Here is a 20381-nt window from a genome sequence, read left to right on the forward strand (position 1 = left end):
GGGAGCGCAGCTACTCGTATACCCTTGACCGAAGAACGGTCCTCCTCTATCGGGGATGGTCGTCCTCTTCGACCGAGCGCGCAGCTTCGGGAGGGACGCACATGGAGCGGTGAGGGAGGAAGGGGACACCCGCCTAGCCAGCCAGATCAGCCGAATCAACCCTGGCGATCAATGGGGTGACAGATGTCGCAGCCAGATCGCCCTCACATCCGAGCAGACTGGTGTGCGGGAAAATATATAAACCCAAGAGACCCTTGCCACTTTACACATCGGCTGAGTTTGCCTACGCTGCTGTATCTTTAACACGCTTTAAAACCATACCTTTTCAGCACGAGAAAAGGTACTTTTCCTACCCAAATCCTAAAATTGAGATGAAAGCGACTGAAATTGGGGCTGTTTGCACATTATCCACAATGCCTTGCAGCTGGGAGGGGCATGCTAAACACCGTGGTCTCTATTGGTGAGATCCTCCCGGAGCCGCGCCCCTGCACAGCACCTCGCGGCCTCGCCTCTGCCAGCAGGGCTGGGCGCAGCGACCAGCGCTTTGTGCGGCTCGCGGATCTCCGAGTGACTCCAGGTCTGTCGTCCTCCCGCCACCCCACCGCCGTTCCCGCCTCGCCGTTCTTCCTCCCCCCACTCTCCCATCCGTCCCTCGCCCCCGCACCATTCATCTTCTCTTGTCTGCTTCCCTCTGGTCCTTTGCGCTCCCGCCCCATCTGGGCCCCTTGACTGGGACTGGAGTCATTCTGGGCTCAGTCTACGCGTCTTCTTTAAACCCTTCCATGGAGTCCGAATCCACTGGTGGAAGGGAGACTCAGATCGTCTCCATCAGGCCTGGCAGTTAGTACCAGATGGCCTAATGTGGCCTGGGCGCATTTGGCGAGCTGGGGTCTCCTCTGCCTGGAGGGACGCAGCTCGCGCGGGTCCCGGGTGCAGCCACCGCGGGCGCGGTGATGGACGCACGTTTTGCAGGCAACAGTAATAGGCCTGTCACCTCCCTGCCGCCGGGATGACATGGGACGGTGCGTGTAAAACCGCGAATGCTTGGAGGTTCCAGGAGGTGTGCAGTTCCCTCTGCGCCCCTGTTCCCCCATCTCCACGCCACTTGCCCCTCCAAGCTAAATTTGGAAAATGGTAGCTTCTCAAGGTCAAGTGACATTTTGTCCTGGATCTGTGAAATGCCACACAGAATAAATGTCTTTGCGACAAATAGCCCCAGTTTCCCAAGATCCAGAATAAGAAATCATAAGTAGACACAATAGGAAAGCCAAGGCTGTTTTCTTTTTTCTTCCATGTGATAAAATGATAGCATGTATTTATTGAGCCAGGGAAACCGCAGCAAATAAAAGAAAACGGTTTTCCGCGCCAGAGTGCTGTATAACCAGTTAGGCTCTGAGCACTAATGACACGATATTTTAGGACCCTTCGCGTATGAGGAGCTGCTCCTGCATTTGTTTTTCAGAAAACCCGAAAGGCCACCATGGCCTCGAGGCCCAAGCTGCACTACCCCAATGGAAGAGGCCGCATGGAATCCGTGAGATGGGTTTTAGCTGCCGCTGGAGTTGAGGTACCCGACCCCACTGTTTCTTCACAGATTTGCCAAATAACTTTGAGACCTTGGCGAAGAAGAAATGTTTGTGAGCAAGCACTTAATCCTCTGCCATCAAAATCCCAGCTGTGCTCCATTGAGTCAAGATTCGGTTCTGTCCGGGGACCTTTCTTTGTAAAGGGAATGTAATTGATGGAATTCTACTTCCCTTTTAACTTTTGCTTAATCATTGGTTTCTGATCCACCGCCGATAAATATTTATTAATAAGGAGAAAGGGTGTTAACCTGAAAATTGCCAGTTTCTCCCTGAACTTTTATTAATTATACAATCTCTGGGTAAATTTCCTGGTTCTGTGCTTTCAAATTTGTAGCCTTGGCTTCTTGACTGCATATGTGTGAGCACTGGTCCACACGGGGTTTCAGGTTTCCTTTTATTCTTTTAGTTTCTTATGGCAATGTTTGAATGCAAACAGACATAAGGAGAACATTGCTGTAAATTGCACACCTGCACCCATGACCCCAGGTCATCAGTTTTATGTTAGTCTTGCCTTCTCTGTCTCCTCCCTCCCACTTCTGGGAGTATTTCAAACCCAAACCCAAACATTGTATTGTTTTGTCTGGGAGTACTGTACTTCAATATTTATTTCTCACAAGCGAGGATTTAAAAACATAACAATGACTTTATCATACCTACAACATGAGAGGTTCCTTGTTACTACCTAACACCCAGTCTGATGGTCTCAAGCAGATTTTTTAATGGTTGGTTTGCCTTAGTCTAAACAAGGTCTACATATTGCATTTGGTTATGATCCTTCCAGTATCTAAAAAATCTGTAACGGTTTCCTCTGTGTTTTAAAGGCAAACTATATTTGGGAATAATTGTATATGTATAGGAAAGTTGTAAAGTTGTGCCATAAAATCCCCAGTCTCTCCTAAGAATAGCACCTTACATAACTGTGTCAAAGTAAGAAATTAGCGTGGGGCACACCTGGCTTTCACTGTTTTCCCACTAATGTTCTTTTCTCTTCCAGGGTCTAACATTGAAGTTAGTCATCTTCCTTAGTCGCTCTCAGTTTCTTGGCTTTTCCTTTATTTCAGCTGGCTGACAGTCTTGAAAAGTACTGGTCAGATATTTTTGTAGAATCCTCCATAGTTTGGATTTGTTTGACATTTTTCTTTCCAAAAAATGTCAAAGTTTGAGGGAAACAAACTTTGCATCCTATCAGGAGTTAAATTATATCAACATGAATTGTCCCTGTCTGTTGCTACCTTGATTATTTGGTTAATGGAGTCCAGAATCTGCCGTGGTCTCTGTTGTCATGTCACCGTTTTTCCCTGTTTTTGGAAACAAATCATTAAGTTCCACCCACATTCAAAATGATGGGAGCTAAGCTCTACCACCTGAGGAGGCAGTGTTTCCATTCAGAATCTTACATAAGGAAGGTCAGGCTCCACCCTCCCTTCCATTTATTTATTGCTTTGGCATTGGGGATCTTAACTATCCCTTTTGTTTTCTTCTCAGCACTTCATTACTCTGACACTACGAGATGCTCTAGGCTCATTCTGGATTTTCACTGCCCTCTCCCTAGAATCAGGCATTTCTTCAAGATGTCCTGGTCCGTCTTGATAGGAAATTGCATTCAAAACCAGTATCTGGGTGCTGGGTATTGATTTGTTTCTGAACCGTTTATTTGTGGAAGAAACAACTCTCTAGAATCCCTGCCCCCCTCATTCTGGATTTGACTTGTTGACCTCAAGGTTAAAACCTCCATGTCTACTTTTCCTGGCAGACTTAAGTCAGAGGAGATACTATGAGTGTATTTCTATCGTGCCACTTCAAGGGCTGCTCGTGGTTTGGTTTTCAGAGATGCTGAGCTTAACCACTGCGTCCCTGTCAACCTGATGCACACGCTTACAGGATAGATTCCCCCATCACCTGTTCAACTAATCATTTTGGCAGCTATTAGTTGTCATCATGGATAGGGATTACACAATAGTGGTTTTTCTAATTCTGACATTTCAGCTGAATTTATTAATGATTCTCTTACAATGAGTAATTTTTACTCTTTAACTATTTAATTACCTTGAAGTACAGTTTATATAGAAAAGGTTAGATAAGTGTTTGTTCCACTTTATAAAATTTCAGAATGAATTATTATACTAACAACTCCCAAAAATGACAAAGATTTGGGGTTTTGCTCATAGGCTTTTTAAAAATTTTTTGCATACCATTGTAACTTGCCACACAGTAATATCCATTTTTACCTAAAAGTCCTGATTTCTGATGTCTGTTAGGAAATTGGAAGACCTGTGGCTGGTGGGCCCTCATTTCTACAGAGCAGCGAATGCTAGCTCTGAATAAGAACTTCCCACCACTCACTGTCTCAGCATTTATTTTCTCATTGTGTTTGGAGGAGAGTGAAGAAATTCATGGTCCCAGGACTGAAGCAGGTTGACATCATTTACTTATGTCACTTGTCTCACCCTGAAACAAGGCTTCTGAGTTAGTAACTCGATTTGTTTTATAGGTTTTGGATGGATGTCTTATATACGTACGCAATATCATCCTTTGTCAAACTCTCTTTCTTTCCTGTCTTCATTCCACCCTGCTGCTTCTACTCTCCTGCAAGTCAAGATTCTTTGTTACAGTAATAGAATCCCAACCTTAAGTAAGTTAAAAAAAAAAAAGAAAAAAGAACATGACCACCTACCCCAGACCAATCCCAGTGGGCAGGCGGATGGGGTAAAATAATGGGCCCAGTGGGGTCTCCAGCCCACCCTATATACTGGGGTGAAGAGAGCTAGGTTGGCTCCCCTCACTAGGGTCAATTCCCAAAGGATATGATATGGGGGGATCACTGCCTCCTCATCACTTTGACAAAGGACAGTTTTAGCAAATTTTGTGCTCTGGTAGATCTGAAATCCTTGAGAGGTACTGGCTGGCAGGTATTAGACAAGTTTGTGATTCCCAGTGTCCCAGGATTGAGTGGCTGTGCCTGGTGTGGAAGACCTGCACATCTGAATATCTAACAGTCCTAATCTGGGGAGTCAGCAAGCATCCTCCGTCTCAATCCATCTCTTGGTTTGAGTCCCCACTGACATTGCTCTATGCTGATTGTTGGTCTTTGTTATGCTGGTCTTTGATGCTTGGGACTTTGTTTGCCTCCAACCCCTTAGAAAATCCCCTAATTCCCATGTTGAGGAAAAGTGACATGAATACAAGAGATGACTTAAGTCTAAGGACTCCAGATTCAGGGCTTCTGAGGAATGGCTGAGGAGTTGGAGAAGGGGATGATTTGGTGTGGATGGAGAGTTCTCTGTAGAACATTACATGGGTAACTTCACCCCAGGCTAGGGAGCAAAGACAGGTGACCATGTGGCTAGAAATCACGGCGCTGTCTCTGTCATGGCTGCCGTGGGCTACAGCTCAGCCAGCATTGCCATGTACCCTCCAAGCTCTGAGGATTTTTCCTTCCCCCCCTCCATCCTCATCCCTGTTCCAGTGGGTCTTCTTTACAAAAAAAGCTCAATACGAAGCTTTCCCAGTGAGAGATAACACACACTTTACACATGCGTTCTCAGAAGCAAAAAATCAGTATCATCAAGTCTCAACAAGTTAAAAAAACTTAAAAAAAATCAGAATCAGCCAGGCGCTGGTGGCTCATGCCTGTAATCCTAGCTACTCAAGGAGGCAGAGATTAAGAGGATTGCAGTTCGAAGCCAGCCCAGGCAAACAGTTTGCAAGACTCTATCTTGAAAAACCCTATCACAAAAAAATTGGGCTGGTGGAGTGGCTCAAGGTGAAGACTCCGAGTTCAAGCCCCAGTACCACAAAAAAAAACAAGATTAAATCAGAATAATTTGGAAGGACCTGCTTTTTAAAAATGCACGTTTCTGTGTCTTCCCACATGGACTAGAATGTTACTCTCTGAGACATGGGTCTGGGGTTTTACTCCTCCACTACCTTCCCATGTGCTCATGTCCATAAAAGCTTGAGAAACAGTGGCATATAGAGTACTTACACCCGTGCCGCCTCTGCTGGCTGGGTCGTATTAGTACACATGTCCTAAAGCCCCTGCCCAGTGGGCCTCAGATGGAGCTCCTCTAGGAAACTGAGGCCCTTCTCACACTACAAGTTCTTGAGTGAGTAACAGAAGCCAAGTCTACACCCCATCATCCCAGTCCTGCCCCAGGTCAGCTAGTACAGACAGAGGAGTAGAGGCCTGCCCAACACTTGGGTGTTCCATCCTGGCCCCCTCTGGTGACCCCGGAGTACAGTCCCCACCCACTTGGGGACTTTGAAACAAAGGGCATTGATACAGTACTTTTTAGAACATGTTTCCTAATGTCACCAGAAGAGGAACTTGTTTTCATTCTGTTTCTTTCAAATCTGAAAACTTTCAAATCTATAGAAAAGTTGTGATCACACCATAGGTGTCTTTAACTCATTTTCCAATTGTTAATGTTTTTATGTTTTGCTACATTTGCTTTCTCCCTTCCTCTCTTGCCTTTTTTTTTTTTTCCTGGATGTATCTCCCTCCTAAGAAAGAATAAATAAGCACAGTACCATTGTCACCACTAAGAAACTTAACACAAAGTTTACAACATGCAATGTGTGTCCCCCAGTGTCTATGTTACAGTTATATCTCCATTCAGTTGTAGTAATGTCCCCTCCACTTGGATCAAATTCAGGCATTTGGTTGTATTTCCCCTTAATTGCTTTACCTTGAGAATGGTACTTGCCTTTTTTTTTTTTCCCTGCCCTTAGCTTTTGAAGAGTCCAGGTCATTATGACACAGAATATTCCGGGTCCTGGATCTGCCGATTTCTACCTTATGATTGGGTTCAGGTTAACTGGTTCTGGCAGTGTTTTTACAAGTGTTTTACTGCCCTTCTCGTGTGTCACAGCAGGAAAAACAGGAGGTCCCAGTTCACCCCATTGCAGAGCTAAGTTTGATTGTTAGATAGATGGTGATATCTCCACACCTTTCCTTTTTAAAGATAGACTTTCTCCTTATCATAAGTAAATTGTGAGGTGGTACTTGGAAATTGTGGGACTGTCCTCTACTGCAATCATTTCAGCATCCATTATGGATTAGAATGAGTTAGTTATTACACTGTAGTTTGCAAGTTCGTGATTTTCTAATTGTTTTTATTAATTGGCACTAATTCTCCATTAATCAGCACTGAGTCTTCTGCAAAACAGAGCTTTTACTCCCCTCTTCCCTTTCTTGGTCTCATCATTTTTGGGGATAGGGATTTTATTAGGTATGTTATAATCCATACCTGATATCATCATTTTCAATGCTTGGAACATCCTGAACTTGATTAGGGGATCCCTCGGATAAGATTGGTTCTCCATGCCTTTGCCTTTGACATATCTCTTTCATCTTTGAGCACATCCCAGCTTTCTGGCATGACAGAATCAGCCTTTTTTGTAGTATTCTTAGTTCATTTTCCTGGTCAGTGATATTGAGAGACCAAGATGTGGAAGCTAAGTGTGTTCTTTCTCTGCTTCTTAAGGCAATTTAACTTGGTGTTTTCAGTCCTGCACCTGTTAATGACACTTACCTTTTTTTTGGGGGGGGGGTTAATCTTTTTTTTTAATTTAGTTTGATGAAGAATTTTTGGAAACAAAAGAACAATTGCAGAAGTTGCAGGATGGTGAGTATGAAAATGAAATTGTATATGCTACTGATTCTTTTTAAAAGAACTGATATTTATGTGGAAAAGATGATGAAGACATTAAGAGTAGTATCCTAAAATCAGAAAAGCAAGAGCAAGTGAAATTTCCAGAAAGTTACTTCCTGTTCAGGAGTTTTGTAGAAGTTGGTGAAGGGTGAGAGTAGTTCCTTCACCATCCAGGTAAACAGCCCTTCTCCATCCCAGTCGCCTCTCCTCTCCCCCTCCAATCCCTCTCTGTCCCTTCCTTTCTCCCACTTGCCCCTCCCCTCCTCCTCATGTCATCCATCTCTTTCATACTATCTGAGGTCCTCTGCTGCTTATCAAACAGAAGTTAAATAAAAAACAGGCCTTTTAGTCTCTGGTCAGCCCTGTTCCCTCTGCACCTATCCTTTTGATGGGAACCATTAGCAGCCAGCCATCAGCAGGACCAGGCCCAACTTAAGCCTCCCTGGAGGGGTATCAGATCCCCAGGACTGTAATGCCACCATTCATGTATGGCACTAGTTTCTAGTCCTTAAGCATGTGCCTTCTGTCCTCGCCTGTCCCCAGAGCCTGGCCCCTCAAGGGCTGGCCTGAATTCTGTGTCTGCATTTTGCCCCACGGTTTGGTATGTGGTATTTGTTATATAGGTTTGTTGAAGAAATACCAGTGACAGCAGACTTGGTGTGAGTGTCGGCAGAACCTCAGACTTCATGATCACACACTACACAGACACTGCACAGTGTCTACTGCAGTGACAGAAGTGTCCATTGTGCACTGTCCAAAGGAGATGCCATTGCCCACACATGACTGCTGAGCACTTCAAGTGTGTCTAGTGAAACTGAGGAACTGAGTTTTAATTTTTCAGCATTTTAATTATTTAAATTTAGGTTTAAATACCACATGTAGCTAGTGGCTACTATATTCCCCAGTGCAGCTCTGAAGAAGTCCTCACTGTGTTGCCCTCATCCCACCCCTTGTCTCTGGGGGTATAGGACTTTATTTCTGGGGTGAAAGTGAAAAGGGAAAGTTTACAACTATGCTAGTTTTTAGGCTTTGTTTATAGCAAAACCTGGTCCCCCAAATGAAGTTAAGGTGGTTGTCTGCCATCAGAGACTTTTACGGTGTTTCCTAAGGCTGTAGCCTCACTATCCCTTTTCACAAACTTTCTTAGGGGTTGGAGAACAGGAAGAGGATCACTTCTAACTCTGGATTCCTTTCTCAGGTGACCACCTGCTGTTCCAACAAGTGCCCATGGTTGAGATCGACGGGATGAAGTTGGTGCAGACACGAAGCATTCTTCACTACATAGCAGAAAAGCACCAGCTCTTTGGCAGGGATCTCAAGGAGAGAACCCTGTACTGTGGCTCCTCTTGACTGTCCTTGCTTGTCACCTTTCTGATGCGTTAGCTGACTAGCAGTGTTCTGCAGCACATCTCTCCTCCTTTATGTTTGTATCCTTAGTGGGAATAAGGACCAGAAACCCAGAAAGGCCATGAAGACCAATTTGAAATTCAGTGCAAAGAGTCAGTAAAACAGGCTGGACCATAATTCCTAAAGACACAGTCCCAATTGTCATGATCTTGAATGTTGAAATCCTGAGACATCAAAATCCTGGAAGTCTAGGAGGTGTGGCTCAAGTGGTAGAGTTCCTGCTTTGCAAGCACAAAGCCCTAAGATCAAACCCCAGTCCCACCAAACACCTTAAAGTCTAAAATCCCTAAAGAACAAGTCCTAAAAATATAATTTCGGAAAAAAAATTTTTTTGAAGAGTGCCTGCCTAGCAAGCATGAGGCCTTGAGTTCAAACCCAAGTACCACCAATAAAATAAAACAAAAAAAATTACTGAAAAGATAACTATTTATATTTTTAAAGAGTATTTATTTGAGAAACATGTAAAAACATGGCAGAACATTCCATAAGCTACTTTTCACAATAAAATAGGCAATGGTAACATTTTCAAAAGCATAAACATTCAGCTACACAAAGAGTATGTATCTGAGTTATGTGAGTTATGTGGATATAACAGGAGTTGATGAACAGCACTGATAAGAATAGGACAAAAGTGAACTGTATAAATTCATATAACCGTGATTGGTAATTGTGTGCACACAGCTTTACAATGTGGTCATGTGGGATGGTAACAGACATCCTAAGACATTTTTTCAAGATGGTTCACTTGTGCAGTCACCCAAAGAGCTGAGGTCTGGAGGGATTTTATCTTTCACAGATGCAGATGTATAAAAAGGGTATCTCTTCATTTGTTGAGGAAATTCAGTGTTTTTGTGTCCATGGCCAGGACTTACAAACTTGACCTTGAGACAATCTACTTTTCAGAGACTCACAATGTACAATACATAAAAGTCTTTATGCAAGCTATACCTCCAGTATTGTAAGTGATAAAAAAACAGATCATGCCAAATTATAAAAACTAATGCTGGTGATTTAAAATAGTGGGGGGAGGAGAAACTCAACCCCCCTCAAACACAAACTAAAAAGAAAAATTCACTTTCAGGGTTTTACATTCAGGATTTTAATTTTTAAATATTCTGTCTTTGGGGCTTATGATTACATTGACGTTAAATTATAGAAAAGAATTCTGATATCAAATACCATACTAGGATGTTGTTATTTCAGATTTCAACTTCTGTTAATAGTTTTTTTCTTCTTTTGGTGGTACTGGGGTGTGAACTCAGGGCTTCATGTTGCAAAGCAGGTGCTCTACTGCTTGAGCTATACCTCCAGTCCATTTTGCTCTGGTTATTTTGGAGACGGGGATCTCAACAACTATTTGCCCAGGGTGTCCTCGAAACTTGATCCTCGTAATCTGGGCCTCCCAAGTAGCTAGGATTACAGGTGTAAGCCATCGGTGTCTGGCTCTCCGTTAATACTTTGGTACTGCTTTTTACCTTCCTTACTAATTTGGTATCAGCTTTCAGAATGGGAAACTACGGTGACATTCATGATCTGAAATAGTGTGCATGGGATTATAATTTGAACTCAAAGCTTGATTCTTGCCCCTCCCAGATGCACGGCACTGTACAAAGTGTTAGCCTCCTATTTCTGGATTGGTAGAAAATGCTACATTCTTCATAGTACAGTGGGATTCAATGAGATAGTAGGTATGAGTGTTTATTCCATGCCTTGTGTGCTCCAAGCATTCAATAAGTATTGTTCCTTAATTTTCTAAGTGTGAAGTTCAATGTGAAATTCATCCTGTACCTGGAGACCACAGCATGGGTTTTGGAGTGAGAGTAGAGGAGTAGGAGCCAGGGGGAGAAAGTGGTCATGACTGTCAAGCTGTCTGATTTTTGACAGATTTTCCCGAAGGATTTTTTCAAGCTATAACTAGGATTTACTTTGCACCTTTGCACTTAGAAACAGGTGGAGGTGAACTATTCTTAGTGCTTAGGTTGCTAGAACCAACCGTGAAACAAAAAACAAGCAAACAAAAAACCGCTCTGAATTCTTTATTATGGAAAATGATGAGTTTGAAGAGAGGGGAGACTGAGAAACCTGCTTTTCCGTTTGAAGGATTGACATGTACGTGGAGGGGACACTGGATCTGTTGGAACTGCTCATCATGCATCCTTTCTTAAAACCAGACGATCAACAAAAGGAAGTGGCTAACATGGCCCAGAAGGCTACCATTAGATACTTCCCTGTGTTTGAAAAGGTAGGTGGCAGAGATGCCTATGAGCACAGCACAACCAGACCACAAGGGGTCCACAGGTGCCCTTTTCTGCCCAGTTGGAAAGAGTTAAGATTCCTAAAAGCCAACAGTAGCCATCAGCACTGAGCTAATGTCTTGGACCACTCCCTCCCACACCCACATGAGGACTGCATTATTCAGAAATCTAGAAAAAGCATGGGCACATCATGCGTGTATTATAATCCATACATTCACCTTGATACTTTGATGTGAGGACACATATTTCCATTTTATTTCTCTTCCCTTTGCTCTTGTTTTCTGTTGTTACCATAGCTGGTCTGAGCTTTTGAATTCCTTTTCTTTTCCTGAATTAGGAAGAGTTTTATTTTTTTAATATTTCAACTAAAAGCGAAACAGAAGATTGTAAAAATATGAAAAGGCCTATTTGGCAAACCCTCTCTGACCATCTTCATGTCAGTAGAATTGACAAAAAGGAGCAAGGTTTTCTGGGTTTTTCTGTAGCTTGATTTCATGGCATCTTTCCCATAAGCACTTAGTGAAGTGGGAAAGGGTCACTAATGAGTGTATACTAGTGGCCAAGACCATGTCAGGGCTCCTCACATATCTGGGAGGTAAGCATAGTCACTCTTGTTGCACTTAATGAAATAGAATCAGAGAGAGGCAGTGACCTGACCAAGGTCTGCCTCTAGAAAATGGAGCACCAGGATTGGAACTCAAGCCTCTGCCTACAATTCCGGATTCACCGTGCTGTGCCACCCAGACTCCAGTAGCTGTGTTTGATTCAGAGTCCTTGTCCAGCACAGACCCCATACACTCACGGGCACCTGCGAGTTCATTGTGAAAGGGAGCTCCCCTTTGTTACCACTGTTCTTTGTCTGTTCCTGAGCAAAATCTATTATAAATCCTCACACCTCTGTTACACTCAGAACAGAAGTCAGGGTGAGTTTAAGCTTTCAATTTTCTGTGTTTGGGAAATATGAAAGCAAGTACACTTTTATAGTCATGTCTGGCGTATTACTACAAGTCCTGATGTTCATAGAAACACAGATCTAGGAAAACAAGAGTGAATCCCTGAAAGACAACTTATCACTTAGACTTCTTACATCACTCCTCCCTGAGCACTCAGGACTCATCAGGGCCAGTTTATTATCCTAGGTGTGTTTCTAGAAGTATCCTTTTAAAACATGGAGTACTAAATCCAGAAACAATGAGTCTTCTCTTCTCAACTATAGCACCTTGTTGTGCTCACTCTTCCCCTTCCCTCGCTCTTAGATGTAGGGACTTCCTCTTAATGTTACTTATAAAAAGACAAAAGGGGAAGGCTGTCGTACACACCTCCCAGATTCAAAGACTTCATCAGTTTCTCTCTGCTCTAACCGGTACAAACCATCTATACCCTTCAGGTTTTAAGGAGCCATGGACAAACCTTTCTTGTTGGGAATCAGCTAAGTCTTGCGGATGTGATTCTACTCCAAACCATTTTGGCTCTAGAAGAGAAGATTCCTAATATCCTGTCTGCATTTCCTTTCCTACAGGTAAATAAAACTGTGCTAGAAGATTGGTCCAGAACTCTTGGGGGTAGGGAGGTATTTGTGTGTGATTTCGTGGTTTTTTTTTTTTCTGCTCTAGTTAGTGAAATGAAATGAAGGTATAGATTTGAAATTATTTTTCTGGTCTTCAGATGTTTAGAGTTGAAAGCTCATTGACACATGAAGTTTTCATCTTCGTTTTGCTTTATAACTGCACTCTTAGAAGCAGCTTCAGACAAAAGAGTTTGCTCATGAGGACTTTCCATAGCGATAGCCATATGCATGGGTGTCATTGTCAGGAAGTGACTCCCTTTTTCAGAAATAATGTGGCCAACACCAGGTTCTGAGAGCAAATAAGAGGCACCCTAAACATCACTCCAAAGGGTTCCCACCCTTCTCCATCTCAGGAATTCCATGGAAAGATTTGTAGTCTCACTTATAGAAGTCTGCAATGAAGAAATCAGCAGTCAAGATATTGAGCTAATGGGTACATGGATTTTGTCTGGAACCTTAGCCTTTATCTCCAAGTGTGATGGGTTTTCCTCCACACTGGGGATTGGCAAATTATGGTCCCTAAGTCAAACTGCTGGATCAAGCCTGCCACCTGTGTTTATACAACTCGTGAGCTAAGAATAAGAATGAGTTTTACATTTTTAAGTGATTGGGAAAATATCGAAAGAATAACAGTTCATGACGTAAAATTACATGAAATTCAAATCAGCATCTGTTGATAAGTTTTATTGGAACAGAACAATGCCATTCACTTACACTTTGCCTATGGCTGCTTTTGTTCTCCAGCACGGCTGAGTAGAACTGGTAGGGACTGTGTGCCCTGCAAAGCTTGAAGAATTCACTGATTTGTCCTTTGTAGGAAATAGTTACCAATCCTTAATATACACTAAACTTCTGTATCTTTGCTCAAAATATCAAAAGCCAAGAGAAAAACATATACTAAACCCCCCAAGACTGGTAAATATCATTGGATGTATTAGCAAGGACAACTACCCCCAGTTAAATAAATACCTGGAAAACAAGAATAGAAACCTTAACAAGACAAAAAGCCATTACATCATTTGTGGTGTCAGAGACATCTTGGTTTCTTCATGCAGACCCAGTGACGAACTTTCTTTGACTTTTTTCATTCTGAATTTAGAATACTTTACCTATTTTATTCTGTGCTGGGGATTGATCCTAAGGTTTTGCACTTGCTAGACACGTGTTCTACAACTAAGCCACATCCCCAGTCCTAGAATTTAGGATGTTGCTGCCCTAAGTATTCTTGTGACCAATTTTTACAGTTATTTGTTCAGCAGAGAAGGGAAATATGAGGAAACAGTGTGAAGAATCTGCCATTTAAGAATCCGCCATTGACTGCCTGCTTCCTTCCAGGTGGCCTGCTAGGTACTTACTTGCATTTGCTCATTGGAATCCCTCCAAGCTCACCCTCATAACCCTAGGAGGTGGGCTTTACTGTACCTGTTTTACAAATGAAAACTAATGTTTTTCATCAAGTTACATCGAGTTATATGACTAGGTAATTGAATCGGGAATCATAGCGCTATCTAGGATCTAAGTGTGAGTCCCTTCCCCTAGTCTGTGACTTCCAAAAAATGTATTATTTAGAAGTACATGGTAATGCCTTAAGTCCTAAACTGGAGGGATACTAACCCCAAAATAGGCAAAATAAAGGGAAACATTTAAACTTTGTTTGCTAAGCTTATCAAATATGAAACCTCTTTCTAGACATGTATGTAAAACACGTTCCTCGTCAGCAAGGAAGTACTTTTCGTTGGATGGATGGATGGATAGTTAGATAGATAGATAGATAGATAGATAGATAGATAGATAGATAGACAGATAGATAGATAGATAGATAGACAGATCAAAAAGTCTAAGAAGTCTGGAGTAAATAATAAACATCTACCTCCTAGCACCAGGACCTGTTGATAGTTTTCATCCATGATGCTAATTTTGTCTTTAAACCCCAAGACACATATGTGTAAATATAATTTTAATCATTTGAGCAGATTGGTCATCAATATTAAGCAATTTCAGAATCTAACTTCAGATCTGTGCATGAATTAAAAGGCTATTCCTCTATTAATTAAAGGGTAGAAAAATCACAAATTTTGTGTTGTGCATGAATGTGAGCCTCAGGTAACTTTTGAAATGATAAATCTTTCAGATCAAGCTTCTAAAGATTGATATAAAAATTAGATAATACAAGTAGAGCTTAAATGAGTAATGAAAAAAAGAAGATTGTCATATTTATAAGTAGTTAATTGGTTCTTTTTAATATTAGTGACATATATTAATGTTTATGTTTTTCTGTATCGTGCACATAATAGACATTTAATAAGTAGTAGCTTCTAAAATAAATGACCTTCATTTCAAAATATCTTATTAAACTAATTATATGTGTTTTTATTTTTGCTGATAGTGGGGTTTGAACTTAGGGTTTTGTGCTTAATAAGGAAGGTACTCTATCACTTGAGTCACTCTCTTCCAGCCCCAAACTAGTTATGTGTGGTAAGTATACACTTCTGTGTACAGTTCACAATTTTTACCAGATCAAATGGGTTTTTTTACCTCAGTTACTGAGAATTGTTGAGATTTTAACTTCAAATGAAAGATACCATTTTTTTTTCATTCCACCTTACATAAATATCTGGTATTTGAGCCACAGGCTATGAAAGATGCAACTGGCCACTTCCCACACATAGCCAAAAAAGAGGACTCCTTTGCTAATAGAAGTAAAAAGCCCAAGGAAGCTGAGTCTTAAAATATAAATTGTACTGTATGAAGACTTTTTTCTTTTTTGGCCGTGCTTTACCACTTGAGCCATGTTGCCAACCCATTTTGTCTTTTATTTATTTTTTAATAAGGTCTCACTTTTATGCCCAGGCTGGTCTGGATTGTTGTTCTGTTTATACTTCTTACATAGCTCTGGTGACAGGTGCATGCACAATTGATTGGTATCCTACTGTTTACCCAGGCTGGCCTCGAATTGTGATCCTCTCAGTCTCTGCCTCCAAGTACCTAGGATTTCAAGTGTGAGCAACTGCACCTGGCCCTGATGACTTAATTTTTTTCATTTTCTCAGTCGGGATTTTTATTTCTAATTGTTGTTACATTGTGACATTTACAAAAGTTCTTACAATCTATCAGTTGAATTCACCCTCTCCATCATTCTCCTTTATGCCTTTCAACAGGACTCATTTTTCCATTTTCATACATGAGTACATAATATTTCTACTACATTCTCCCTCTTACACCCTTTCCTTATATCTGCCCCCCTCCCACTGATACCAGCCCTCCTAACAGGACCTGGTTTGCCTTGCTGTTCTCTGTTTTTGAAAAAAAAAAAAAACAACATTTTTGTTTGTTTAAGATAGCTACACAGGGTGTTCATTGTGAGATTTCCATGTATGTATATGTTATAACTTGAATTAGCTCATCCCTTCTGTTTTTCTCCTTTCTACCTTAGTCCCTTTCTTATGGTGATTTCAACAGGTTTAAAAATTCTATATCCATTCTTGTATAGGAAGAACATCAACCATATTCACCTTCTTAACTTCCTTCTTTTACCCTCCCCTTCTCGTACGTCAGTGACCTCCCTTAGTGTGACATGTTTTTCATAATATTGTTTGTGTAATCATATGTGGTCTGTATTCCACATATGAGAGAGAACATAGGGCCTTTGGCTTTCTGAACCTGGCAGGCTTCACTTAAGATGATGTTCTCTAGTTCTGATGACTTTTTAGGGCACGTTTTTGTAAATAGCTCATGCTTTTTCTCTGAACAGATCAATTCCTCCATTGTGCTTTTTTCCTTCTTTTTTCTCCTTAAGCAAGTACCAAAATCCTACGCTAAGTATACTTTTATTTTGCTGTTAACATAACTGTGTGCTCCATGAGATTTGCATAAACCCTGGTCTCAGTTCTTCCATTGATTGCAGAGATTGTAGTCATGACACAATCGGACCTGGATGGCAATTCTGATTGGACCACATCGACAAATATTTATTGGACAGATTTTAATGAGATGTTTTACACAGCCATACTTTCATAGTTACTACTTCTTTTGCTGTTAACTTTGAATTTTTGTGCTTTCCTTTTCCAGGAATACTCAGTGAAATTAAGTAATATCCCTACAATTAAGAGATTCCTTGAGCCTGGCAGCAAGAAAAAGCCCCCTCCTGATGAAATCTACCTACGAACTGTCTACAACGTCTTCATGCTGTAGAGCAACTCAGCTATGTTTGAGTGGGAGCTTGTTCCTAGAAGTGGTAGTGTCTGCAGTGATATCGTACGTGACCCCGGCTCTGTCTTAGTGCTCTGTGTTAATTTGGTCTGTAAGTTGGGTCTTTCATGGCAAGAAGATCTTCTCTCCTAAAACTATCATTATAATTTTTTTCACAGTGAGTAATTATTATGGGACATGTTTTGACAAACCTTTTTGGGGAGGCTGGTGTTTGAGTTAGATCTGTCGGGTTACTCACTTCCTGTAGTTGACTCATCCTGAAAATGAGGGAATAATGATCTCATGGTCTCTCCTGAGCGTCTTTCTCCTCGGTTCATTTAACCCCCTCCAGTCTCTTCCCAGTTTCTAGTGCCTAATAAGAGCACAATGTCCAGTGAACAGCTCTCTTCTAAGTTATAATAAGTGAAATGGTAGTAATGAATGCAATTGATATTAGACAAAATAAAGCATTTACTAATTATTGTTCTGTTGCTAGAATTTTTAAATTAAATATTGTATAATATAAGGTACATACACATGGTTCAAAAATCAAACAAGCTAGTTGGGTGTGGAGATAAACACCTGTAATCCCAGCACTCAGGAGGCTAAGGCAGGAAGATAGCAAATACTAGGTGAGCCCCACTACATAGCAAGACCCTGTGTCAAACAATGAAAATAAAAGAAATCAAACAGGCTGTACGGGCTTGGAAGTCTTCTTTATAATTCTGTCTCCCAGCAACCTAGTTCTTCTTCTTATAGGCGAATTTATACAGCTATGTGTTATATCTGACACATGTATAAGGAAATACTAATATGTATTATTTTTATCTTTTAGCTACCTAAATGGTTATTCATAAGCTTCTAATGTTTTTGCATTTCAGAGCAAGAAATCTGGTCTGTTTGTGCTGCCTTTGACTGTGTGTTGACTTACCTATCTAACCCTAGTTGAGCACCTCCAGGCTGGGTGCCGGGAGACAGAATCAGAGAGCAGAGCTGCTTCTTTAGGAAAATGCACTGCAGGGAGGGGGAGAAATACACATGTAATCAGCAGGCATAATTTTGGAAGAGTAATTTTGGAGTATCTCCTGCTAAGAAATTAAGAAATCAAGGAGGTGGTTCTTAACCTTCAGATGACCCACTCTCAGTCTACTGAAAGTGAATTCCTTTCCTGATAAACTTTACTGTCACTTTCACAAAAACAAACAACAACAACAACAACAAAAAACCCAAAGGAAGGCAAGTTTTTGTTTTGTTTTACTTGGTTTGGTGTTTTGAATTGAGGGCCTCATGCTTGCTAAGCAGGCACTAGACTGCTTGAGCCACTCTGCCAGCCCTGAAAGGCAAGTTTTTTGTTTTTCTTGTGCTGGGTGGGGTACACAGTGGGTTTACAAAAATTCTTACATTGTATCAAATATGTCATACTTGAATTGACCCCTTCCACTGCTCTCCTTTTTCTTCCCCTCATTCTTAGACTAGTTTCAATGGGTCTCATTTTTTTCCATTTACATACATGTGTACACAGTATTTGCACCATATTCACCCTCTCACCCCCTTTCCCCACCACCTCCCACCTCCCACTGGTTTTTGATGAGGGTCTGGTAGGAAGGAAACATTAAACTACAGCAGGGGTGTTTTGATCAGAGAAGGGGGTGGGTAATTGTGAGGTAATGCTTGAGGCCTGTCAGAATCAATGAAAGGGCTTCGTTGTTTACATTCAGAAAAAGTCAAGCTCAAATAAGACCAGGATTTGTATTTATGCAACCTGAGCACTCTTATCATCACTTATATTTTAAATTTCTGCAAGAGCAAAGGGTTGATGGCAGGTGCAGCCTGGGTAGTCTGAGGAACAAAAATGCCCCAGGTTGCTATGTTTAGAGGGGGAGGCTCAGCTCTGGGAAGGCCTCTGAGTGCAGCAGCCAATAGAAGGAAGAAAATAGGAACAAATTTCACTTTGTTCCTAGAGAGGTTGGTTGTTGCCTTGGGGCCACAATCTCTAAGACCTTAGAATTTGTGTCTGGATCTTTGTACACCTGGGATCCTTGCTAACCAATGAGTACATGAGATTTAGGGTGAGTGTCTTGAACCATACCCACAGTGTGGTAGAGGGTCTTGTGGCTTTGGGTCGTGTGGTATCTCTGGAGGGAGTGGAAACATCAGCTTGGGCAGTCACAGTGCCCACACGATGGACCCCCAATGAAAACTCTGACACCAAGTCTCAGGTAAGCTTCCCAGGTAGATGGTACTCCATGTGTACATCACACATTGTTGCCAGGAGGAGTTAACTCTGCCCATAGCTCCACTGAAAGAGAAAGTCAGAAACTTTCCTGTGTTGGAACCCTCTTGGACTCTGCCCTATGCGTCTCTTCCCTTGGCTGGTCTTCATTGGCATCCCTTCCTTGTAATAAACTATACCCTGGAGTATAACAGCATTCTGTGAGTTTTGTGCATCCTTCTATTGAATTATTGATCCTGAAAGTGGCTGGGGAACTCCCCTGGATTTGCAGTCAATGTTAGAAGTGAGGGCAGCCTGTGGACTGCTCCCTCTCAACTTTCCAGGGAGCAGAAACATGTTACACTCACTTGGAGATTCATTCACACATGGGAACAAGACATTGATTTGACCACCTGCAGAAGCCTATATTACTAAGTTTTGTTGGGGGTGGGGCAACACATTTGGGCTATTTTATACTATCATGTTGGTGTTTACTATCTGACACCATCGCAGATCATGTTAACAGACAGCTTACTATATTTCCATTTTGCAAACACTGCTTTTGAGTTTTATTGTCTTAGATACAGCTCCCGGTGCTGGCCCTTTGAGGAAACAAGCACTGAATTAGAGGACTAGAGAAAGTCAAAGGCCAGGGGGTCTTTAGTGAAGAAAGGCTCTCTTGTCTTTCCTCTTTATGATAACGTGACCTTAAACTGTGCCATTCACTTCCCATAATGGAAACCAGTCTCCTTCTCCCTGTTCCACCTCAGGTAGTATAGCAGGGAGGAGGATCAGAAAAAAAACAGTCTAGGCCTGAGCCTGAGAAAGTGCAGGGAGGTAGGGACGGCATAGCAGAGAGATAAAACCTGAGAAATCTGAACATGAGGAAGGTCATGTAGCACCAGGGAGGGGAAAGTCACATAGCACTAGGGTAAAGTAGCCAATAAAATTAAATATAACCATATATGGATTAAACCTTGCTTTTTGCTTCTGTAACCTGTTTGCAAGGGTCTATAAGGTGAGACCCCTTTGTTGTCAGGGCTCAGCCTTTAGACATGAGTCTGCTGAGTCTGTGCTGGCACAATAAAATGTTGCTTCCTGCTAATTGCCCCAAGAGTCCCGTATCTCAGCTAGCAAACTCCCACAACAGTACAATTACTCCAGTTTCATACATTGCCTTTTTGGACAGAATCTCACACTTGAGTCTCAAACCTCCCTCCACCACTAACTACCCTCTCGTTGTCCTAAGTCACCAGACTTTGATTTTAGAGGACAGGCTCATGGATAGGACTGTTTATCAAAAATACCATGCTAGGGTATTCAGGGCTAAACCCAAATACAGCACTACTTCCTGTATAAAACAGGGAGCAAGAAAAAGTAGGGGGCAGGCATCAAATGTGGTGGTGCATGTCTGTAATCCCAGCACTGAGGAGGCTTAGGTAGGAGGATTTCAGGTTCTTTTTTGTCTGAGAACAAAACAATAGAAGCGGTGACAGGTGGAACCAAGGAGTC

At 41.8% G+C, this 20381-nt stretch overlaps 1 protein-coding gene across 1 annotated transcript; it reads left to right on the forward strand.

Annotated features, from left to right (window-relative positions):
- The first annotated feature begins 472 nt into the window (after positions 1 to 472).
- On the forward strand, positions 473 to 17139 carry LOC109696843 (glutathione S-transferase A4). The gene is made up of 7 exons (XM_020180091.2): positions 473 to 577; positions 1463 to 1567; positions 7162 to 7213; positions 8439 to 8571; positions 10748 to 10889; positions 12290 to 12421; positions 16538 to 17139. The coding sequence occupies exons 2-7, from the start codon at positions 1481 to 1483 to the stop codon at positions 16658 to 16660; spliced, it is 669 nt and encodes a 222-aa protein (XP_020035680.1). The 5' UTR covers positions 473 to 577; positions 1463 to 1480; the 3' UTR covers positions 16661 to 17139.
- The last annotated feature ends 3242 nt before the right edge of the window (positions 17140 to 20381 follow it).

This window comes from Castor canadensis, chromosome 8, assembly GCF_047511655.1.
Source record: "Castor canadensis chromosome 8, mCasCan1.hap1v2, whole genome shotgun sequence".
Lineage (NCBI taxonomy): Eukaryota > Metazoa > Chordata > Mammalia > Rodentia > Castoridae > Castor > Castor canadensis.

Coding starts and splice junctions, on each gene's coding strand:
- LOC109696843 (XM_020180091.2), top strand. CDS start 1,481: ATGGCCTCGAGGCCCAAGCTGCACTACCCCAATGGAAGAGGCCGCATG. Junction 1,568..7,161: donor TAGCTGCCGCTGGAGTTGAG/GTACCCGACCCC, acceptor TTTTTAATTTAG/TTTGATGAAGAATTTTTGGA. Junction 8,572..10,747: donor GATCTCAAGGAGAGAACCCT/GTACTGTGGCTC, acceptor TTCCGTTTGAAG/GATTGACATGTACGTGGAGG.